The sequence below is a fragment of the Accipiter gentilis genome, chromosome 7, assembly GCF_929443795.1.
Source record: "Accipiter gentilis chromosome 7, bAccGen1.1, whole genome shotgun sequence".
Classification (NCBI taxonomy): Eukaryota; Metazoa; Chordata; class Aves; order Accipitriformes; family Accipitridae; genus Astur; species Astur gentilis.
In genome coordinates this window covers 24,126,748-24,152,008 of record NC_064886.1, presented here as the reverse complement: position 1 = coordinate 24,152,008, position 25,261 = coordinate 24,126,748, and the positions used below count along the sequence as shown (strand labels likewise).

At 38.0% G+C, this 25,261-nt stretch overlaps 1 protein-coding gene across 4 annotated transcripts; it reads right to left on the bottom strand.

The window, feature by feature from the left end:
• Window positions 1–194: 194 nt before the first annotated feature.
• On the bottom strand, window positions 195–25,187 carry PRMT7 (protein arginine methyltransferase 7). 4 transcript variants are annotated; one of them, XR_007506680.1, is made up of 20 exons: window positions 25,024–25,187; window positions 24,537–24,710; window positions 23,657–23,693; window positions 22,177–22,326; window positions 20,364–20,472; window positions 19,911–20,023; window positions 17,910–18,151; window positions 17,590–17,767; window positions 16,351–16,478; window positions 14,811–14,952; window positions 14,244–14,327; window positions 12,964–13,011; window positions 11,662–11,751; window positions 10,834–10,995; window positions 8,391–8,465; window positions 7,468–7,628; window positions 6,251–6,347; window positions 5,513–5,667; window positions 4,309–4,405; window positions 195–711 (listed from the first exon to the last, which is right to left on the bottom strand). XR_007506680.1 is itself a non-coding variant. In XM_049805284.1 (19 exons), exons 2-19 carry the CDS (start codon window positions 24,632–24,634, stop codon window positions 4,375–4,377), a joined length of 2,100 nt encoding a protein of 699 aa, XP_049661241.1. In that variant the 5' UTR covers window positions 24,635–24,710; window positions 25,024–25,187; the 3' UTR covers window positions 3,808–4,374. The 4 variants fall into 4 exon arrangements, 2 of the variants coding, with proteins under 2 accessions (XP_049661241.1, XP_049661242.1); XM_049805284.1 differs by lacking the exon at window positions 195–711 and having other exon boundaries at window positions 3,808–4,405; XM_049805285.1 differs by lacking the exons at window positions 195–711; window positions 23,657–23,693; window positions 24,537–24,710; window positions 25,024–25,187 and adding an exon at window positions 23,345–23,504 and having other exon boundaries at window positions 3,808–4,405.
• Window positions 25,188–25,261: the final 74 nt, after the last annotated feature.

Below are 25,261 nucleotides of genomic sequence, written 5' to 3'. Positions count from 1 at the left end.
GAAGCACGGGCTATGAGCGCCAGCCCTTCCTTATAAATGACTTTGCAGGCGCCTGTGAGGCAACCAGCCACAGCACAGCCACTTCAACCCTTCCTAGAACTACTGCAGTTGAGAAGGAATACGACATTTTCAGGTGCTGCAGCGAAGGGCTTTTGTCTCTTCCCTCCCACCCCATTCACTGCCGCAGTTTGATTTATTTGCCGATTCTCAGGGTTGTGAATAATTGGTTTCTTAGGCACTCCAACACGAAGTGAGTAGTCGCTTTATGGGAGTACAGATACAGCAGGATCCATCAGCCTTGAGAAGCAGGAGTCCACCCAGTGAACTGCAGCACCCACTCTTTCTTCCAAAGCACCAGTGCAACGCTCCACCCAGAGTGACATGCAAGGCAAGAAAGAGCAGAGGCTGCGGAAAATAACGTGGGCGAGACAAACCGCACAGCAAACAGGCTGCTGCTGCAGTACGTTATGGAGCTGCACTTTCAGCAAAACCCAGAGGAAGAACAAGAGGTTACGTGGCCAGCCTCCTGTACGTAACTTAAGAGGTAAGATACCCTGGGACTGTGCCCGCACCACTGCGAAGAGCAGCATCAGCCCTGCAACTGCAGGGCTTTCCCTTTGCACAGAGGAAGATAATCAGCTCTCATTCTTTCATTAGTGCTCTTGTCCACAAAACAGGCATCTTTAGGGCTCTCAAATCCTAGACAGAATCCTGCTGCGGGAAAAAAAAAAAAAAAGAAAAAAAGTGGGTAATTTCCATGACAGCATTTCAAAACAAAAACAAAGCCCTACAGCCTTGTAAATATATATACATAATCTATATATTAAAATATAATTTACACATAGTAGATATATTTTATATATGTGTGTTAAAAACCCCATGGTTTTAATTACTGAGGTATGCAAGGATTTGCTGCCTCTGAGCCTTTATCTGCTGTATCTCGGTCAAACCTCATAAGGCTGCATTTGAAATCACACTGCGCTAAGGAAACAAAATGATTAAAGCAGAGCAAGGGAGTCGGGGGATTAGTTTACTCTGCATGGCCTTGAGCAAGTCATTTTTAGCTCTGAGGCCCTAATCTTATAGTGAGCCTGGGGCAGATGAAACACTTCAACACCCACACAAAGCACACTTAGTTTTTTTTCTCAGCTGAAAAATGGGGATGACAACACATACCTCTCTCTGAGAAGCATCTTAATCATTAACCTCCATTAAGAGCCTGGAAACTGAAGTTTTAAAATGATTAAGTACCAAACCAAATTAACATTCTGCAATGCCATTGGAGTCAACAAGGTAGAATGACAAGACAAGCACCCATTGTATTCAGCTCACAATCGTCACTGGAAAAATCTAACACTGGGAAGCCGTAATAGTCTCTTTCCTTGCTAACAACCAGCTGTAACTACAAATAGAATACAAAAGATGAGTGACTAAATGAATTAGTCCCGAGCTGCATCCTCTATCTTGTTAAATGCAGGAAGCCTACACAGAGCAGTTTCAAAGGGACTAATGAAGGAGAAAAGCAAGCCCTGGGATCTGAGTCCTTGAATCGCCCAGCCTTCAGACAAAAGGTACCAGTTCTGCAAATAAAGGAACAAATCTTGCAGCTGCCACGACTTAGAAAACACCCTTTAAAATGCAGGACTTGTCCTTCATTAAGACCATGACAATTTCACTGTTCTAAGAGTATTACTCATTCTGTGTATTCAGCATGAGATGCTTTGTTGCCTGCCTGCTTTTTATGGTAGGTGCAAGTCTGTATTAGTCTTACTAGCAGTTGTCACTTTTTATACTAGTTTTCCATTTCAGTGCATGTATGTACAGTGTATCTCATAACATCACAAGCGTTTTATCTGCACGAGGCAAGTGCATTGCAAGTCTGTGCGCTTTTCCTTATTAGAAGTAAACACCATCGGAAAATGCACTACAAAGTTATAAGTGGATTCTCAGCACCCTCTTGTGGATTTGTAGAGTGATAACCACCAATTATTAGTAGAACTTTCATTATAATTCAGAGCTACAGAAAAGTTATTATTTGTGCAGCAAAACTACAACAGGGAAGTTAAATGTGAATGGCAAAACTTTGTAGTTTATGATTATTTTTAATACCTGAATAAAACCTATGTCTTTAGGTGAAGCATCTCTTGTGCCACATTAAAAAAATCTGCCAGTTATACACTGGCTCTCAGGCAATATATGAACTGTAATACTATTAGTTCAGTGGTGGCAGGGGATCCTGTTTCTATTAAAACATGCATCTATGCCTGCAGGCTAGTCAGGATCAAAGCTCTTGTCATTTAGAAAAAAAATTGCCTGTGGTGGCCAGAAAATAAGTTACTTCAAGAGAAAATAAGATTCTTGCTCTGCTTATTAGGATGCCAGTAGCCAGAAGCTCTTCCAACTCAGCACATCATCGCAATGCTTCTATCAGGTCTGGGAACAAATAGGAGTCTGAATGCTGCTACTGGGTAGATGTGTTTTTCTGATAAAGTGGCTTTCCTCCCCCATGTGTGTGCTTGCAGTAAAATGCCCTGTGGAAGAGGACAAAGATAGAAGTACTTTTTTGTTTTGTTTTTGCATATGTGTATAAGGAATGGCCAGTATCCCCCTATAAGCAGCTGTTTTTCACAAGATTTACAGATCACACTGGATTTTTAAGTCCAACCTGAAGAATTCACAGAAGTCAAGGAAGACTGATACATACACTGAATACTCCTAATTACATGTGAACAAACCTCTTCGGAGTCACCTAGATTCCTATCAACACAGCTACGTTTTGTATGAGTGGTGTGACTTATGTGAAAACATTCAAACCACACATGGGGTAAGGGTTTAGCTTCAACCTCACAGCTTCCAGCATGTTTTAACCAAATCCTCAAAGCAGTTTCAGTGCCTGTCTAAATGCATAAGCATAACAAGCAAGCATTAGTGATGCTGATCACACTCACAGTGAATTAAAACATGCACAAGGTTTCTTGAGAACATCCACCAGACTTTGTTCCTCTAAAGAACCCAGAGGTGCTAAAATATGCTCAGCATTCCAGCTTTCCAGCCTTTTTATTTTTTTGGACAGCTGCAATACAATTACTGCTCCAGGTGTATAAAAAATTAAGATTGTTTTTCCTCACATACAGATGTGATTCATATTAATTGTCACAGTTCATTCTGGAAGCACAGTTCTACAGATATGCTAGCTACTACATATAGCCTATGCCCTTCACTCTCACTACACCCACCGCTAAGAATGTCAATAGTCCCAAGTCTCACAATACCAAAAGTGTTTAAAAATACCTCTCAGTCACCATGCCTAGTGTCTACCTCAGTGCCCACATATCGTCAACATATATAACAGTGATAACAAAATACAAATTCCCATCAACATAGATTCCCTCCCTTTGGCATTTTAGCAAATTTAGCTGTGTTTTGGTTTTGGTTTTCTTTTTCTTAGAAAGTATGATTCAGGCACATACATAGACAGTTACCTTTGAGAGAGTTAACACTAGACATTAAATTCAGTTGTGGTTTTGTTCCATCTTACTTTTATTTTTAAAACATAAAAATTCTAATATATTGCTGTGTATTAGTTCTGTGTTCCCTTCGGAACACTGTACGCTTCTGTTAAATACAGAATCATGTGTGCAGTTAAATGCAAAGCACCTTCAGAAGCTATTCCTACTGCAGAACAAGAACAGCAGCTCATGCTTTCTGTGTCAGGCCATGAGCAAACACAGGAGGCAGCATCTAAGTTTTTTCTGCTGTGTTACCTCCTCCAGGAGATGAGAAGCTACACAATGCAAGCCTTATGCATTCAGACCTGCACAACTGTCTCTGTGCCCTTTTTTTTTTTTTTTTTATTATAAAGGGTCAAGCCTTTACCATTTAGAAGGCTTGGCCATATTATTGTTTCCTTTACAATGGTACAGCTTATGTTCCCAACATATAACAAACAGATTTGTTCCACCATACTTTCTGTGGGCTAGGCACAGCGTATCAAAATTAGGAACAATTGTTTAATGAACAGTAACCTATATATTCCAGAAAAGTTTGTAAGAATGAGAGTCTGAAGTTAAGCATCTTACAAGTACAGTATTGAAAAGTGAAATCCACAGATCTCAGTATAATCTTCAGGGTTTCTGTTCTAGTGAAAAACATTAATCATGTTATTTCATTGCTGCCTTACATCCATTAAGTGTAAAGGCCTTTGTCAGGAAAATAGTTCTGAAAAATTGAGGAATATTTCAGATGGCTTCCAGGTCTACAAATATGATCACACTCCTAGGAAGAGAAAGAGGAAAAATTCCTACTCACCAGAATTATTTGTCATGGTGACCAGGAAAGCAAAGTGGAGTAGGTTCCTGCTCCCTCATGGCTTCTTTATAGCATTCCTTTCACTTTGCTGAAGCCACTGCTCAGAGGAAGTAGGAGTAGCTTTGGTAAGCAGTTATCCCTGCAGCTGGCTGGCTGACATAATTTAGGACAGGCAGTACATTGATTTTCTATTTCCCTTAATAGGTCACACATACAAAACGGATACACCAATTGATTGTTCATCTAAAGCAGAATTAATTGCACACACATGGTCACACACTACAATGTCTGCCAACGTGATCTGGAATGCAACTAAGAAAACCTCAGTTGTGGACATGTGCTATTGCAGAACAACACACAACTTGGCTAATCTGGCAGATACTATTTAGACCTCTAATCGAATGAGTATAAGGCCGCATTTTTGATCTTATAATGCATATTACATATCTCCTAAAGATTTGCAAGTTTTTTTAGACTACAGCTCTCTTTCTTTTGTTTCTGGTCAGACAACCATCAGGTTGTCACTTCCAATTAACCCGAATATGTACATTTTCTAATTTCCAGTTACACCTTTCCAGACTTCGGTCACTGTTTGGCAAATGTCTCTTCAGAAATGCAGCATCTCAGACTCCAGCAGAATGTCAGTGCAAAACCAGTGTCACTCCAATTCACTGACCATTTCAGTTTAATACTAGCCACAACCTACACAAGTCTGCAAGCAGCTAAACTGTTTCCTTCTCCCTATTAAGTGTACAAATATACATATGTAGCTTGACTTGGGATTTCTTTTTGCGCACTCTGAAGATGATGAGTTTAACTCACTTTTATCTAATGCTAGTGTAAGGTTTAGGTTTTTTTTAGTTTTTCACCCACAGATATGCCATGCAATAGTCAGTAAGTCAACTGTTTTGTAGCTCCAAACATTATTCAAAACCCCCAAATACCAGAGTTTTACTAAAACAGATAATAACAAGTATGTGTATATATGTATATAAACCCTGTCAGGAAAACCTGCCCTTAAGAAAATGTTCCTCTCTACCTCCCCAATTATATATTTTGAAAACAAAACTAAAAAGATTTCAAGTACATTTCAGAACAGACAGTTTGCTCTCTGAGCACAATAAAAAAATCCCTCTGCCATACAAAAAAATACTACGTAAGTTTAATACAATTTAGGAATATGAGCAAGAGGAAAGTATTTTACAATAGCTTAAAATCCATGGCAATCTCTCCTGTCTTTGTGTCGAAATTTATAGCATACGAGACAGCACTAGGAAGGTCTGACAGAGTTTCTGATTCAATAACAGAACTGAAGAAATAGACAGCTTGCTTGCAGTGGGGATTCCATTCACAGTTTCCCTATAGGAGACAGTTAAAAGTGAAAGCAGTCAGAACTCTATGATATTATTACTAGACAGTAATAATACAGTAAGAGTTCTTGTTCCCAGTTCCAATACAATGATCAGATAGTTATCGCTTTCATTGCCATCCATTCATTCCATTACAGGAATACATAACTTGAAATACCATATGCTGCACTGCACAGTGACACTGTAGAGGAAAAAAATGGATTTGGTCAAAGAATATTTAGAGTACTGAAAATACTTACTCCTTCCCCTCAAAATTTTTGCATTTGTTAACCTGAGAAAAGGAATTTGTATGAATAAATTTGACTTTGAGCAAGCATCATATTTAAGTTCTGAATGTGGTTCCAAACTATGGAAGCATTTGGATCCAATTCAGACTCTCCCATTTTAAGGTACATCTCCTGCTCCTCTCAAAAAAACCATGAACAGATGCCTCTACTAGTTTTTGTCTACATAGTATTCAAACAGTGTAACAAAGAGCACTACATAATAAACCAAGCATGCCCAACAGTGACCCATTTTTCAGTACTGCAATTCTATAGACTTTGACATAATAAATTAGACTGAAGAAATACCTTTTCATTTGAAATTTGCATCAATCCTGTACTAACAGAGATATCGGCAGCAAGATGATATTCCATCCACAGAACTGCTCCGTGGCTCTTTCCTTTTCTGGGGAGAGGTGGAGGATCAAAACCTGTTACTTTATACAATACCAACGGCTTAAACACTACATCCATTCCTCACATAGTTTAGGTGAGAGCTGTAAAAGCATGAATAACTTGTTTCTTTGAAAAAAAGTTGAAGAGCTCAATGATTTGGTAAATGGGTAGCAACTTTTAAAGTATTTGCAGATATGAAATCTAAAATAGACAAGGAAGAGGAGAATATGTTGTAACTAAATCTGCTCAGAACCACAGTCATTTAACAGGCACTCAGTAGCATGGCAGAAATTATATGGCATATTTGGAGAGTGCTTCCTTCAGAGACCCCAGCTCCTATTGTTTCTGAATTTTGAGGAAATATTTACCACACATACCATCTCACTTCCAAGTGTCTGCTCCACAAGGAGCACAGAGGTCATGCTAGCATGTTGCCTGTAAATACAACAACGAGTACAAATGCACAGAGACCCCATGCAGATGGTTATAGATTTTGTGAAACCTTGAATTTTGTTTCATAAAGAGAATCATATGATTACAGCACTGTTTGAGTTACATAAGCTCTAGATTGTTAAAAATAACTTTCCCATTTTGTAATTCTTAACAGCATTTCAAGTTTGAACAGAATTAAGTACAATCTGTAGTTAGATTATAGTGAAAAATATCTCGGAAGACATGACAAATATCAAGATGGTCAGAATTACAGTTAAAAGGAAGAATAGCATACACTTTAAAGCTATTAAACAGAATAATTTGGAAAGCTAAATAGGAGCTTTTTCTGCAAGAACTCAGCAACTGGGAACAAATGCAAAGATTAAAAACATCCAGACAATCATTTATTTTCTCTAAACTATAAATTAATCTATTTAAGTTTTAAATCATGGTAACATCTAGAAAAATGTTATTTTTTAAATACATGGATATTATCTAAGATATTACCCTTATTGTTATAGCTTATTGTGAACGGCCACAGGAAATTTGTGTCAGAGTAACTTCCACAACTTTAGGTCACATTATTAAAAACTGTCAAGTATGTTCCCACTAGTTAATTGTAATACACAAAGAGCTTGAGTATGAGGTAAAAAAAAATGGACGATGACAAGAATATTCATTGCAATGAGAAAACTCACCGTAAAAGATTTACGGAACCCTCTGTGCCAAGACCATGTTGTGGTACAGTCTTTCTGAAGTCAAATGTCAAAACTTCCTGAGGCTCAGAGAGTGACTTGCAAGGATATTCCCACAGAGGGTGAGGTTCTGCTTCCCTGGATTCCCTAAAATTCAGAGAATTCTGAAGAAAGAAAGTAATAAAACTACCTGAAAACAATCCAAAGCCACACAGTCCTTGTTTTCAAATTAATTATGTGTCCTGAACCCTGAGTATTTAAGCAATAAAGCTGCAAAAGGACAGGATTGCACTTCTTAGGCACAAGGAAAATATGTACTACATGCGTGAACTAATTGCTATGACTACGGTCCTCAGTAGTGAAACAGGCACTTTCAAAATACAATGCATTTAAATTTTCTTCTCCGTAGAGATGAATTCTACTCTAGAACTGCCTATACTCCTCCACAATGACTATAAAGGCAATCTAAATGGTTAACTCAAATACAGATACCAACCATACAGCTCTAGAAATTGATACAAATAAATCTCACACTTCATATCTATTTCTCAGAAGTCAAAGCGCCTTTTTCTCTTTCAAAAGTACCTGCAAGGGCAAGTAAGGGCAGCAGGATTTGTCTATGAACAACTCCCAGATGATTTGATTTCAAGATCAGAGTAAAATTTTGAGAACTGTATTTTTCTTTCTGAATGAAGTATTTTCAAAAGTGTGAAGTACTGAAGAGCTTGACAAATGAGAAGAAACATACAACCCCAAAACCCATACCACAGAAGTTACTGTTTTGCAAAAACAGTATTGCTATTTAGCCACCGTATTTATGAAAAACGAGAACAATGGTGTTCTGCCTAATGTATAAGTTTTTCTACAGTCACTAAATACTTTTTTTTAAGCCAAGGTAAGTTTTGTTCTGTTTTGCTGAGACTTACTTTAATCATATCATCCATAGTCTGGACATCGAAACCTTCACAGGTGCCACATGGACTCCGGATTCTCCATAAGTCCTAAAAAAAGAAAACAGGATTTTGTTTGGTTTTATTGAAGTAAAAAGAATAATTTTAGCTGTAGATTAGACCTTTGGTAACAAGCCAGATAAAGACTCTTTACTATCTATTCATTCCTAAACAATTAGAAATACTGCAAGAATCAGAAGACAGTGTAATTCTGGGAAAATATTTTGCAAGTCAGTTAATTCTTTAGCCACTGTTTTCAACTGTTCTAAAGAATGTGCCACATTTCCCACCATCTCTATGCATAGTTTACTTTAAAGGAGGTATGGATTTGCCAAGGTTAAATCCTTACAGCCCCCCCATTTCCACTACCCAGCACAGGTATGTGCTCCCAGTTGCATTAAACATCTTACAGCCTATTGGACTACCACACTTCCCTTTAGCACTCTAAAGATTAGGAAAATCATTTTAGGCACTTGATACTATGCCTCTCATTGATTTTAGCAATCCACTGGACAGACAATGATTCAATACAACTTTTGCCTTTCCTTAGACTGCATTAATTCTCTCTTAATAGAACAAGAACATTCACTAGCTGTGGATATATACATTTTATTACCTGCCTATTGTTGCACTTAGCAACTTCAAATGTTCCTGGTTTCCAAGATGGCAGCAGGACTACTATAAATTTAAATAAATGCTGTTACAATTTATGCCTGAATACAGCATGAACTAGAATCTCTAAATGGTATGGCTGATAGAACTATCAAATCAGATAGGTAGCATCCTGCTCCCTAAATGCAATTACGGACTAAACAGGTTTATAACTGAAGTCATTCAATTCTTTCTCCTGGATCTAGCTTTTGCTAATTGCTTAACTGTAATGACATATCCCTATTCTGACAAGACAGAACAGCCTACAGAACCAGTTCTGCAGAATACCTTACAACACGTCTCTTCCTTCTGTCTAACCAAGAACTGGTAAATGCATAGGTTATTTAAAAAAAAACCCACAGATGCTAGTGTTTGAGTCTAGATTCACCACTGAACAGATGGGAACAGAGGAAAATGTGAAATTAAAGCAATAGCTTTTGGAAGAGCTTAATGGAACGAAACACAGGTTAAATGTTCTACCAAAATAACTATGTGGAATCATCTCTGAACGCAACCCTGTACATAAAAGTGTAAAACGGAGGTTTGGGTGACATGAATGTTACTCTACATTCTGCTACGAGATTGCTAAATAATCTTAAGTCATCACTTGGCAGGCTTCAGTTTCCTCAACCAGGACATGAAAAGAATAATGCTTACTTCCTTACAAAATTCTTTGAGTTCTAGGGAAGCAAATCCTCTAGATAAGAAAGCATGGAATTAACTGCTATTTCAATCTGATTACTGTTGATTAGTCTTAAACATCTGCTTTCTATTACAAGATTCAGATTTACATTATTTACTCAGTATAAACTTAAATTCTCTAAATTTTTGCAGAAAGCAAAAAGGTATGTAAAAACATGCAGCATAGTTGATTAGTCCCAGAGGGAAAAAGAACGTACATATTTTCACATGCACAAATCAAAGGCGGAAGTAAGAGAACAAGGTTAAAGAGCATTCGAATAAGGAAACCGTTAAGGGCTCAGACACAAAACTACGCAGCTAGTGAAGCAGAGGGAAGAAAAGAGAGAGAAAAGAGCTGGCATTTTTAACAGGTAAACCGAAGGTTACGTTTCTGTGAAAATACATTAGATTATAGGCTGTTTTTTAATTTACAGATATGTACAATTTAGTCACGCAATTTCAGACTAAAGAGTTCCTTCACTTAAGCTACTGGACAAAAACTTTGCACATTAATTATGAAAGTACTTATTTTATTTCCATTGTTATTGTAGGTAAACTCCACAATCTTTACTGACCAAGTCCCTAGTAACTGCAAATAAGTTTATACCTTTGTACAATTTCTGGAAGATGACTTTTCAAAGTATTTTTAAGATGTGACCCGTATTATGCTCAAATTTAGAACTGTGCACAGCCTCAAGTGGTTAAAAAACAAACAACATGCAATTATGAATCCTGCCTAGTCTTATAAAGCATCATTTTAAAACCTGTTATTTTGCAGAATATCTAATTTTATAAATAATCACAATTCTCACATGCTTCAGCAATCTCTCTAATCTAAAGAACTATTTAAAAACATTCAGCCCTTTCATTTAAAATGGTAAAGTTATTCAAGTTATTTTTCTGACAAGAGATGGCTGAGATAGCAAAACTCCTCTTCAAGATGTCAAATATTCTTTTCTCAGGTGGCAAGCGCAAAACATATTGACGTGAACAGTATTAAGATGAGATAAACTTGCCATTAAAAAATCCTGGCAGGGTACTCAATTTTAATTGAATCTGTGTAATGGATAGCTCTGAACAATCTCACCTGAAATTCCACAATCATCATGTGCAAAGATGCAGATTGAGGTAGGACGGTGACATTGTTGGTAAGGTGACTGGTCACAGCTGTCCTAGCATACCAGAAATACAGGTTATGCCACGGCAACAAACTCGTAGTAAAGAATGGCTCTCCCACAAGAACAGAAATCTTGGCAAAGAAAGAAGGAGATAAAAAGCATTAAAATAAAGAACAACAACTCAATAACACAGGCGGTTTGTATCTTCAATAGCTGAAGATGCAATATAGCAAGTGAAGTCAGCTAGATAAAAACTTCTACTGTTCCATAAGGATTTAATTAATGCATACTGCATACACTGCACAACAGACATATTTTTGTGGTTTTAGTTAGCAAATTTTAAAATCAATTTTCCTGCAACAAAGTTTGAGAAAATATTGCAGTTTTAGGTTGGAGGGCTTTGTAGTAAGAGTCATAGAATTTTGGAGTTTTTAATTTAAGGATGTTAGTACTTCCAAATAGACTGCAATCTTCTGAGTGGCTTGAGAAAGAAGAGCTACAGCCTAGTAGAACATATGGAGTTAAACCAGTTTAACTGCCCTTACAACTGGTATAGATTATATGCAGGAAGGGAAAGTCATACCCTTTCAAAAACAAAGTGAAAACCCTCCCACAGTCTTTACACTAAGCTTCATTTAGTTTCAGTGGGACAAGGTATGAACCATCTACTCATTACACTTGATATGAGCTGGGATATAATGGCATTCATTGTGGTTACAGTAGCACAGTAGGAAAGCAAGATTCATTTTCACTTTCCACTCCCCACTGCAATTCAGTATTGGACAACTGTAACATACCTTTTTGCCTTCCAAATGAGAAGTCGTCAGCAACTCGGGATGTGCTTCTATTATTTTAATTTTATCGTCAAGATGATTTGCTTTAAAAAACTGGGGAAAAAAAAAAAAAAAAAAGTAGTATACTGTCTTTGTCAAAAGCTACAGCAGAGACTCAAACCCATACAAAACTAATTATTTTATTAAAATAAACAAAAGAGAAACCAATAGCCCAAAGAGATTTTGGAAAAACTGCCTACCATAACTCACCAGGATGATACAAGTCTATTCTTGAAGGGTGCATGGATTTAGAGCCAACATGTCACACCTAGTGAACTAAAGTGCATGCCCTATGTATTCTTTCAATTAAGTACATAAAAAGGCAGGTAACACAAAAGTTGCCTCACCTTCATTCATGTGTACTTTGAAGCATATGGGAAGGACAGTCAAGAAAGATAAAAATTACTTCAACCAGGAATACACTGCATATTTGGCTTCTGTTTGAGACCAGGTTTGCATCCTAATTTGCCTACCATTAATGTTTTTGTACTCCTAAGCCACATGCTGAGATACACCTCTTTCAAATATATAGTGCCAACTAAAACACGACACAGCTGAACAAAGACTTCAGGAAGCTGCTTCCAGTCACTTCTTAGGTTATCAGCTGCCTCTACCAAACAGCCTCCACTCCACTGGCAGGGCCTTCTGTGCTCTACCCCAAGGAAGCAGCTGAAACATCACTTGCAGTTAAGACTCACTCCTTGCTGTCTCCTAAGAGCCAAACAGCAGAGCAGGCATTCCCAACTTGTCTCAGCTGGAAGACACAATTGCTAGATGCCACTTCCCAGGTAAGACTGGTGCCAGCTACAGGATGCTCTTACATTCCACTAATCCTCAGAAACAAACAGCTTGGCTTTTATCACCAACGCAACGAGGGCAACAGAGCAGCAGCTTAAGCAGACAAGCCGACAGGCATCTGCAAGGAGAGATCAAGCACTGGCAACCATAATTCCCGCCACTCAGCTCAACTTCCACAGTGGCTGATTCAGCTTGTGGCTAAAGCTATATGAGATTGGATATATCTCTGACAGGATGTATTCCTCCAGGTATTTGCATACAGCTCCGTACAACTACTTGGAAAAAATCAGAACTCTTCCCCCCAACATATCCCACCTCTCACAGTCTTGACAAACTGTATGATCAAATACATTAATTAAACTGATTTAACCTCCAAGTGATTGATGCAAGGACAATCAAAGGCATCAGCTCTGGCCTTAGAAACGCCATGAGTTCATTTACTGCTTTAACAGAAAACTGAATACTCACTTTTTCCATGACAGAACAGGCCACAGAAGAGTTTTCTAATGTAAACACCTAAAGAAAATACACAACAGTTAGTCAACTAGCTTTATAATTTTTAGTTGAATATGTACACAAACAATGAAGGAACTATTTTGATAGCCTAGTGAGCATAATTCATAAGAACCATGCATCTATTCCACAGCTCACTGTCATGTACCTTTTTAACAACAACACCACCCCCAATAACTACAGGCTAAATAGTGCTCTTTTCACAGCCATACGAGAAAAACCCAACAATGCAAATATTTATTTTCCATTTTTAAGATGCACATAGCATATTAACATTTGCTCTAGGCATATATATACTCCTTAACAAATGCAAGCATATTGCCAGTGTGCTTAAATCAACCTCCATTAGTGCTTACTCCTTGTAAGCATTGTTTAACATGATCTGACTGTATCAGCTGGAAAGAGCTCAGATGTACAATGCAGCACATCAGCCTTTTGAACTTAGAAAAAAATAATTGGGTTTGATTCAAAATCGGTGAATAGTTAGGCAATATGCTGCTACAGGGCTAGGAAAATATTATTGAAGTCTTTGTGTATGCCCTTTCATTTCCTCTCTCCTGGTCATCTGTGACTAGCCACTACTAAAGGCAAAAATACATGGGCCATGGATCACTGGTTTAACTCAGCATGTTTGTTTATTTCTATGAATTGCCAAGCATCTTCCTCAGGATTATATTACATTACACATTCCCAGATATTCAGTCCAACTATAATAGATTTTAGTTTGAAGAGCCCTATAAGAGAACACATCAAGTATATACATAAGTGAGACAGCCAGGTAGTTCTCATTTACACATAGACTCAGTATTCTTACTGCTTCCTATCTTGCTGTTATAGACCTTCCATTTCAGACTAGATAATAAATGCAATTATGGAACTGGAACCATACAAGCAGAAAAAAAAACCTGCCAGACATTTAGATCGGCAGAAAGAGTACTTCCAAAAGCACCAAGATACAAGATGGCAAACAGGAATCAGTGGGGAATGAGGAACACCACTTTTATTCAAGGCTACACATTGGTAAACATAAAAACTGGTAATGATTATCTCCCTAGACTTCAGCTTGATCGGAGATGAATTTAACCTCCACTTCAACACAATGGGAGCCTCTTTCTCACTTGTCACTGAAGAGGCACTGGAAATAAATAATGGGCTGGAACTGCTGAGCTATATGAGAGAACTAAAAATAGCAAACTAAAATGCAAAGATTAGAAAAACAGGAAGAAGTACTGTACCTGCTTTGCTCCAAGATAGTGAGCCAGCACAGGCAGCAGACTGCCATCACTGATACAGAGGCAAACACTATCTGTTTTCAGAACCTACAGAAATTAAATAGTCATTGTTATTCCTATTCCAGATGAAAAAGTTTTCAAATTCTAGACATTTTGGTGGCATATTTTCCCACTTCATACACTTCCATATCAAATAAGGACTGGGAGATACAGTGATTAATATAACCACTTCAAGCAGAACAGAATAGTGTAAGAAACGTTCATGTAATCCCCTTGGTTTAGGTCAGAAAAAATTTGCATAAAAATGTATTGGGTGTCTTTATTCAACTACTAATACTTCTTCTAACAAATGCACAGAGCTGCTACAAATTCCTATGCAAAAATGGCTGCTTACAACACCAAAGTTTTCATGGCAAAATATAACTTACATCTGCTGATGTAAATAAAATCTACTTTGTCAGCAAAGTCCTTTAGCAAGGGAGAAACAAATTCCATAAATAATTACTGCAAATAAAACAATACACACATCTATCACAGAAGCAAAAAAAACTACAGGCAACATGCACTCACTTTCATCAAAGACTTGATGTATTGGCATGTTCGGTTCTGATCATTTAATGCCCCAAAGCGCGGTCTATTCCAAAGAAGATGAGCCTGACACCTACAAACAGGACTCTCAACACAAACATCTGCTTTATTCTCCTCTGCTCCCCTGCAGAAAAAGTTTCAATAGATTGTATTGCATCAGTAACATGTTTTTGCAAACAGGTACATTTATGCATTTTAGCCAGTATGCACATCAATGTATATGGAGTCCACTGTTGTTCAAATTTACTAGTTCTGCAGGGACCTTTTTTTAGCTTTGCATCTCCAAATGAAAAGAAGGGCAAATTTTCACCTTTTTTAAAAAACAAAACAAAGAACCCCCCCCCCAAAAAAACTTTCCCACTGATTGTGATGATTAGGTATTTTAGGCTTTGATCTTTTAGAAAAAAAGTTACTCATTTGGATTCCTAAGTAAAAAAGGCAAACAAAATTCAGTTAATGATAAACATTAACTTTTAAAGCTGGCATTGATTTTTAAAGATGTTGGCTGCTATTGTAATCACAACCAACATGATTAAGCTCCTTTTAATTTGAGCAAAAAGGCATTAATCTCAAAAATACAGTCCTGACTAAGAAAATAGAAAAGAAACTGAAAGGCAATTATTTCACTCCTTTACTTATACGCCAGCTCAGCTGAGCTATATTTCAGGATTTCCAGGAACCTACCATGAGTGTTTTTTGTTTCTCTGTCACAGAATACCACCAGGTATAAGGCAGGAGCCTGCAGTCCAAACCTCAACTGCGTTTTTATGCATCATGTGTTTTTTTCACCTGTGCATTCCCCATGGTCATGGTTTAACCCCAGCCAGCAACTAAGCACCACGCAGCCGCTCACTCACTCCCCCCCACCCAGCGGGATGGGGGAGAAAATTGGGAAAAGAAGTAAAATTCATGGGTTGAGATAAGAACAGTTTAATAGAACAGAAAAGAAGAAACTAATAATGATAATGATAGCACTAATAAAATGACAACAGTAATAGTAAAAGGATTGGAATGTACAAATGATGTGCAGGGCAATTGCTCACCACCCACTGACCGACACCCAGCTAGTCCCTGAGCTGCAATACCCCCCTCCCCCCCACTTCCCAGTTCCTATACTGGATGTAACATCACACGGTATGGAATATCCCTTTGGCCACTTTGGGTCAGGTGCCCTGGCTGTGTCCTGTGCCAACTTCTTGTGCCCCTCCAGCTTTCTCGCTGGCTGGGCATGAGAAGCTGAAAAATCCTTGACTTCAGACTAAACACTACTGAGCAACAACTGAAAACATCAGTGTTATCAACATTCTTCGCATACTGAACTCAAAACATAGCACTGTACCAGCTACTAGGAAGACAGTTAACTCTATCCCAGCTGAAACCAGGACACCTGTGAAGTGGCTTTTAATAATTTTCTAGTCTTTAGGTTCTTATCTTGCTCTTCTACAAAACAACTGCTCTAAGAGCAGCAAATACTTGAGCTTGGAATAAAACATCACCTGTTTTCACACACATGTGTTGTTACCTGGCTTTCTGCAGCTTATACCACACGGAGTACTCATCACGACAGGCAGTCAGGTATACCGTCTCACCCTGGAGAACTGGCTCCTCATTTGGAAGAAAATACACACACTGCATCCAGTGATCTCTCCACTGAAAAGGGTTGATAAACAAAACCTTTGGAATTAACTCATAAATAGTAAATGGAAAGTAAACAAATAGCAGGAAATCAATTAGTAAAATGGGCACAACTTTGAAGCACTGATGTACAACTAGTTGAAAGAATCTTGTTCACGTCAGCAAGGCTGAATAAGGACTAATACCATATGTTGAATAAATGTACTTTATATAGATTTCTTACAACAGAATAAGCCTGAGACCACTGGCTTGCTGACTAGCTAAGCTTGTATTTTAATCAAATGAAAAACAAATCCAAAATAGACTTTGCATTTATTAATGCAGTGTTGCCTCTATAGTTCACTTATGTTAGAAACCTGTACTGAATTGCTGACAGTGACCAGTGGTTGGAGCCTCATGCATCAAATGAGGTCACTCAGTGTCACTCTGATATGACAGCACAACTATTTTGTGTTTCGAAAAGCTATTTTCTGCACTGCAAATATTCAAAGCTGATTGCTCATTCTAAGCTGAATGAATGCCCTAAAGCTTGATAGTTTCAAATTTTATTCTCAAACACAGTAAGTGCAATCATTTTGTAGCTTCCTTTTGACTAAGTTGATCCTACTAGTAATTACATTCATACAAAAACATGTGAATCTGATTTAATAGTGATCTCCTGTTCTTCTAGATATCCAGTATCAAACCAGCATTTTCCCACACCAGCCTTTTTTATGGGAAGATGAATATATTACCATAAACTTAACACTTACTTGAAAATTTAATAGAATGGAAGCAAACCAGAGACTAATATTTTGACCAGGGATAGACACTAGTTGAGAAAAATATGTGAAAATCTTTCTTTTATTAAAATTAAATTAAATTAAATGTCTGGAAGAGAGCTTCAGGTTTTAAGCTTTATATTAAAGCTTAAATGTAAGTTTTACATTAAAGAAAACCTAAAACAGGTGCATACTAAAGATAACATTTTTATGCTTTGCTTGTTTAGCATCTTCCAATACATAAAACATTAGCAAAGTTCCTATACAGTTTAAGGGACAGCTGCTTAAAACACCCAGTATGGCCTTTACTCAAGATAATTACTGGTAGTCATCTGATGACAGTATCTGAAGGCTCAGTATTTTACCTGGAAAGCAGAAGTGGATTTTACCCAGTATGGAGCCATTGAGCAATTTATCTTCCCAGAGGGGTCCATGTCAATATCCCACCAGGAAAGTATGATTTGTGCCTTGCCAGATTTTACAGGCTCCAGCTGCACTCTATAGTAGGTAGAAGCACTCCTTACTGGCTTACTGAAATCCACACTGCAGAGAAGGATCAAAATTGTAAAAAGAAATAGTTCAGCATTCTGCAGAAATTCTCACCAGCTTCCTAAGCTGACTACACAACTTACATAAAAGGCTTAAAAGGAAAATTTTGTTTTGAACAAAACAATGCCTACCTTACCTGAACATTGTCACCACGTCACTAAGGATAGTGAAGTCATTCGATGGCATCTGGTTCAGCTGGATATCACAAACAGAAGGAACACCTGGACAGTTCTCCATTTCTGAAGGGGAGACAATAATTTTTTCACCATCCTCTGCTTCGACATGAACAGGCAACAGTTTGTTCCAGGACCACATTCTTTTGGATTCCACTAATTGGACGTACACTGTTGCCCTGTGAGGCACTGCCTCACATCCTTCCTGAGTGTTCAAAACAAAGGGTAAATGCATTCAACAAAATTGACATATGAATATGCATGAGAATTAAATAAATTGGAAAAAAAAAAAGTTGGACTGGGAGCTTTGAAATCTTAAACACAAATTATTTCAGAGACTTCTGTAACATCAAAGCACTTTCACTTTGTCTCTAACTGTCTGTCTATCCTGTTCAGTGTGGTTCAGCAAGGCCGGATTACTTTATTAACCATGCAACGGTATTTTACTAGCCTCAGTTAAACATGTATTTCCATTCTCCTTCTGAGATGAGATCTATCTTGAGCTTCTCAAGGCAGATAACTACTAAGCTATCAACATCAAAACAACTTTGTGATTGCAATGAGTAAATAAGAAAAATAATGGCTCAAATATTTATTCAATAACAACTCTGTATCCATGTTTAAAGGGTTGAAAACACGTAAGATGGTCTAAAAAAGCACTGTGAAGTCCAAGAACAATGCTTTTACAAAAAAGACTAATTACAATTTAGAGTTGAAAGCAGTAAGAAGTTATAGAGTACTACTGTTTATATATGTAAAACTGGTGAAATGAAACTTAGAAACCTAAATAAAGTTTTGCCATCCACATTTTGATTAAAGGGAAAAATTAGAAAGGGTAAAAGAGAAAGCCCTAAAATTATACCCAGAGATTATGTGTCAAAAAAACCCAGTGGATATTAATTTGATTACAGTGTTTACAGTACTTCCACAATGTTGTGGTTTAGCCCCAGCCAGCAACTAAGCACCACACAGCTGCTCGCTCACTTCTCCTCACTCAGTGGGATGGGGAAGAGAGTTGGAAAAAAACCCGTAAAACTTGTGGTTTGAGGTAAGAACAGTTTAATAGAACAGAAAAGAAGAAACTAATAATGATAACAATAATAAAATGACAATAATAATAAAAGAATTGGAATATACATAACAAGTGATGCACAGTGCAATTGCTCACCACTCGCTGACTGATGCCCAGCTAGTTCCCGAGCAGCGATCCCCTCCTCAGCCCAACTCCCCCCAGTTTATATACTGCGCATAAGATCACATGGTATGGAATACCCTATTGTAAAGTTTGGGTCAGGTGCCCTGGCTGTGTCCCCTCCCAACTTCTTGTGCCCCTCCAGCCTTCTTGCTGGCTGGGCATGAGAAACTGAAAAATCCTTGACTTAATCTAAACATTACTTGGCAACAACTGACAACATCAGTGTGTTCTCAACATCCTTCTCATACTGAACTCAAACATAACACTACACCAGCTATTAGAAAGAAAATTAGCTCTATCCCAGCCGAAAACAGGACACATAGGCAAAAAACATGCAGAGTAAAAAAAACCCAAACAATCAGTGACTGGGAGGTGAAGCCCCTCAAATTTAGGAGAAGAAAAGAAAAGAAATTCATTTTTTAAAACATCTTGGGAATTATTTGTCATTGGAACAGACTACTAAGAAAAGCTCCAAATCAGAACTGGATGCCTTTCTGAAAGACATTTGTTAACCAGCAAGTTACTGGTTTTAATACAAAGAAACTAATTGTAATTTCAGAGCCTGTGATTTATAATAAGTACTCCAATAGCTTTATTCTAGGAATGAATCAAGTAAATTATTTACTGAATAAGAAATTAGCACAGCTGATGATGTATTTATAAATGATATAGAAGCCTAAATCAAGTATAATTGCTATGCCACTCCAAAAATGACAAAAGAGTTTCTCTAGGGATAAATCTGACACACTACCAATTCCTGTTTTCTTACCTGTACAAGGTATTTATGTGCATGCTCGTAGGTTGGTAAAGCTCCTTCTCCTATCAGCTCTGTATCAAATAATTCTGTTACCAGGATGTTTGCACGACACTGCATATCTCCATCTAAAAGACACAATTTAATATTGTAAAATTAAGACTTTATGTAAGTTTTTAAAGAAGATGCTACGCTGAAAACACAAGTCATTCAAAAACTTATTCCTGTTATAAAACCTGCTGAAGTCTGCAAATTATTTTCCTTTAGAAGTTTACTATGAAATACAAATGACTACTGAAATACTATTACAACACTTCCTTTTGAAGTAAATTTCCAGTGTTACTCTCTAGAGAGTAAAGGGTTTGCTTGTTTTAATTAAAAACATTTGGCATGTAAGAAAAAGACATATTCCTTCATGGTTTTGAGGTACTTGCTAATTTTTTTTTAACCCTAGCCTATTTTTCTCACCTGGCCCAACCGTGACTTCAGTGGAGTGCTTGTTGATTACCTTGATCTTGTCACGAAAACCATTTTTCTCTACTATCTTCACAGCAGCATTAGCCATGGGCTTGAAAACCTGGAAATAGCAAGAGTGTAACAAACTAGTAAGCTAACATTAGCTTTCAGAAATGAAAGGGCACCAACACAAAACACAGCTTATCTAGTCCTGCAAAAATTTTAACACATTCTGTATCTTTTCCTATGTTTGAAATTCATTACCATAAACAAGACATCAAGCCTCACTTCAAAAGTTCACAGAGCTCCAATGTCACTGTTACAAACTATCAGCTATCTCCAAAAGCTTCTCCAATTTAACTTGTGAAAGACAAGAATACCCATTAAGAATATTTTAGCATTTACATTAAACAAATTTGTTATTTTAAAAAATAAAAACATATATGCATCAAGAGAGGCCCCAAGAGACTTATATGTGCTCAAGCTATAAAATAAATACATAAAATAAAAGAACCCCAAACAACTAGCACTGACATGGTCACTTAAGCATGCCAAAAATCTGCTTTCATTAAGAGCGTAACTGTGAAGAGAATTTTTATTTAATTTAGAACGAAGTAGAGAAAATATCTAGCTTGAAAATAGCAGAACAATGAAGAATGTGGTGAAAGGGCTTAGCATCCAAATCCAGTTTTTAAACTCAAAAATTTTAAATATTCTACTCAGCCACACAGCCTGACTACTTAAGAAAAGAAATTTGTGGCCACTCTGAAACCTAGCCTAAGTTCCAGAACTGGAATAATGTATTGCTATTAGAATGCCAATACAATAGCTCTCGAGACTTTTCAGATTAGGCTTTCATTTTCCTTCATGGGCCTCCCTTCCTCCCACAAGCTAGTGATCCTCCTCTGCCAGAGTGGTCAATAAACTACTAAGCAGAAGAAAAAAGACCGCTCCTACGACATCACTTCTGACACTGCCTCTTCCCTGTAACTGGCTGTGAACAAATTTATTCTGGAGCTTATTGCTTCCTGTGCCTATATGAAAGATGACTGTCCCTGAAAAATTATCATAGGATAAAATCCTAGATTTAAAAAAAAAAAAAAAAAAAAAAAAAGGGTAAATTTTTACTTGGATAAAAATCACAGTGCACCCTTTCAACTATGACCTACAGACAAATGAATCTTCTCTTTGTTTTTTCAAATGTGTAAAAAAAAAAAAAAATTTAACTGGCCAAAATGTTCCTGTTATCCTTAATATAAGTAATTATCCTTAATATAAGTAATGATGGCTAATGACCATCAGGATGTTTCTTTTAACTGCCAATACAACAGGAGATGCTCTAGCTAATCACAAAGAAATGGAAAAATAAGTTTGAGACAGTCTCTTCATTAAGATGGGGTCCATGTTATGATTAAGTGGGTCTGAGAACCCATCTCCAAGAGCTGAAACTTATGAAGATCAGCAATGTAGTTTGAGAATACTCACATTTTTCAAAAACATTAATCAAGTTTTCCATATTACACTTGAGTTTTGATAAGTAGAGAAGACAGAACACTATAAAACTCAACTTAATAATGTTCATCTGTACATTTGCAGAAGCTAGCCCAAAAATGAAAAATGTATTGTCTTGTCAACCATATTCTTGTAAGATCTAAGTCTTTTTCACACACATAAAAGCATCAAACTCGCACTTCAAAAACCACAATACAAAACAGCAAATGCACCCACAGCACTGATCATTCAGACAGAACAACTGTACTAAAGCTCTAAAAAGAGGTTATGAACATGCATGCAAAAGTATGTGCAACCAGTAACAAATGCTTACCTCAACTGCATAGCAGAAATCTGCACCTGCTGAAGCTGCCATCATAGACAGGAGCCCTGTGCCAGTCCCTATGTCTAGAACAATTGCTTTCTCACCTCTTTCTTTTACTCTGTTCACTGCAGCACGAATACCTTGATAATACTTTGTATTCTGTGGAGGAAGGGGGGAAGAGATCAGCAACCTTTTATCTATTTATACTTCTAACTTTTGTGGAGAAATCTTGTATTCTCAGATTATGAGATTATAATCAGGAGAAAGCCTACAGGCATTCTTTATGCTATGGTCATACCAAAGCCATTTTCAGCAAAAGCAAGTGTTTTTGGAGGGATCAGTCCACTTAAAGCATGTCAATTTTTATCACACTATTCACTCATCATTGATCAATCAGCTACTTGCAGTGCATACATAATTTACAAATGCAAAACATTTTCTAGATATAAAAATAATAGTAAGATCCATATGAGATATTACTGGTTTTCTCATTATTTTTCCCCTACAGCAGCACTCAAATAGTCACACAGTGCTTATGACACCAAAAGAGCTGAAGTATCTTGGATTTAGATTCCCCTCTCCATGTATTGGAAAACATTAAATACCACCTTTTGGTTAAGTGCCATTAAGTAGGGCTACATGCACACCAGCAATAACAACAGGGAAAAAACCAAATCCTGCCATCTGCCAGCTACTGTATATTTACTGAAACATACGCTTATATTTACTCCATAACAGTCTATTGTAAGACATTCCTTTCCAAGTGATTTATCAAACCTTTCCAAATAATACGCTATCTTTGGACCTTATAAATTTGGAAGGTCTGCTGGATCCCTCTCCAAACCATTCGAGTTAACACTTTTGATACATAATTCCAGTAGAGTTGTTTTAATTACTTAGACACAACTTGCTGTCTCTACATGGCTTATTAAATGCCTGATCCCTCCGGCATGTTTCAACTCACTATGAATTCAAGACTCATAGTATAGACACCATAAAAGTCTTTAAAAAGGTTATTGACTAAATGGTTGACTAAATGGCTAGAGCGGAAAGAACATTTAAACCATTCACTCCAAACTTTATCATGCCTGTACATATGGTACCACAATTTTCTCAATCCTAAGCAGTAAATAAGAGCTAAAAATACCACAAAATAATAGAGATAGACTTTACTTACATTCCTATAAGAACTAAGAAGCCTAGATTCACATTTACAGCCTTTGAAATTTCATCTAATGAGCTCTCTGTCAAAAATGTCAAACATAGAACAGCAAAAATCAGCTACTGATGTAAATATCATGTTCTGCTGTAAACAACAGAACACTATAATCAGATGTTGGTCTAAGAACAGGTCTGGTATCTTAAAGGGTACAAATTTGATCATTTCATCTTTCAGAGAAACCTGTATAATCATGCAATGACATCTATTCAAGAGAAAGGAAATGCGTATTTTCTCACCATTCAAAAGTTTTTTTGCTCCTATACTTACTCTGTCTTTATCATGAAGCATATCTGCATAGCGTGACCTACAATAAAAAAAAAAAAATTCAAGTCAAATGCACTACCTACTGCAAAGCACAACAAAACTGCTAGATCTTATATAGCCTCCTTCGTTTTCTCTTATTAAGGCACCTGGTCCCCATGGCCCATAAATGCACAGAAAACTGACACACTCTTTGAGGATCTGAACTGTTTCCCAAATTTAAGGAATAACATCATTTCAGTGATCTGGTCATGAGCATATAAATGAACTCATTAACTGCTGCCATATATCCTCTCTTCAGCAATGGACCCAATACATGAACCCATGGACAAACAGCTGTGAAATAACAGCTGGGACAGATGGAGGTTCATTCAGAGCAATACATAGCAATGAAAGACAGCCTAATAATGGTCTATCATTTGTTACCAAGACTTAAATTTCTTTGGTTCCCATTTCTTCATGGGTCGCACTACTTAAAAACACCCCAAAATCTAATCTTCCCAATTTCTCTGGGTGTTCCATTAAGCTCTGAAAAAGTCACTACAGGAACAGAAAACTGGCAATTATTTGTTGTACTTGGGATTTAAAGGAAATTTAGTCAACGCATTTTGCCACAACTCAATCACTGTCAGCATTAAGATAACCACCTCAGAAAACATTTTAAAAAATTCAGAAGGAAACTACTTGGAGAGTACTTTACAAAATGCTACATTTACAGTTCTGCCCTGTACAACACAGGGCACTGTAACATTTAGACTGTCCTACAGTCTGTTCATCTCGTGCCCTTGGAGCACGAGAGACAGGCCCCAAAACTGTCATAAAAACAAGTTGGGTTTGCTCTTTTTCGTAGATTTAGTGGGACAACAAGCTATTTTTTCCAGCATACCTTGCGATTTCCTGATGGTAGTCATAGTCCTCATCCTCTTCTAACCACTCCATTGCACCAGTGGTTGGATTAGCTCTTCCACAAAAGGTCTTCATCATCAATCTCAATTTGTGTTATTTATGTATTACGTGTGGTCTTGCTACTTCGGCTTCAGTGTAATACCCAAAATACTGGCTGTGGAAAAAAAACAACCACCCACAAAACTTCAAGTGAAAACAACAGACATCACTTCAGCTAGGGCAAACCTGCCACCCAGCCCTGTTCAGGAACTCAGCCCAGGAAAAAACGCCACCAGTCAATTCTCACGGGAAAACATGTCCCCAAGGCGACGCAAGTCGGAGCGGGGGAGGCCAACCACCCTCTCTAGGGTGTCAGGAGGGACCCGCAAACTCTGGGCAGCGGCAGAGCCGAGGGGACCGGCGGCCGCAGCGCCCTCCCCGCCGGGACCCCGGGCCGCGGAGGGGAGGCCCGGGCCGGAGCCACGCACCTGCTCGACGCTCCCCGCGCCCGGGCAGCGGCAGCTCTGCCGGGGGCGGGCGTCACCTCGGGACGGGCCCGGCCGCGAGCAGAGCAGCCTGGGCCCGGACCTTCCCCCGCCTCAGGAGGGAGCTGCGAAGGGAGACGGCGAGCGCGTTCTTCGCTCTCCCCCGCCCGAAAGCGGCGCCTCCGCCTCACCTCCCCCTCGGGGCCCCACGCCGGCGCGGCCACCGCCACCTACCCCTCAG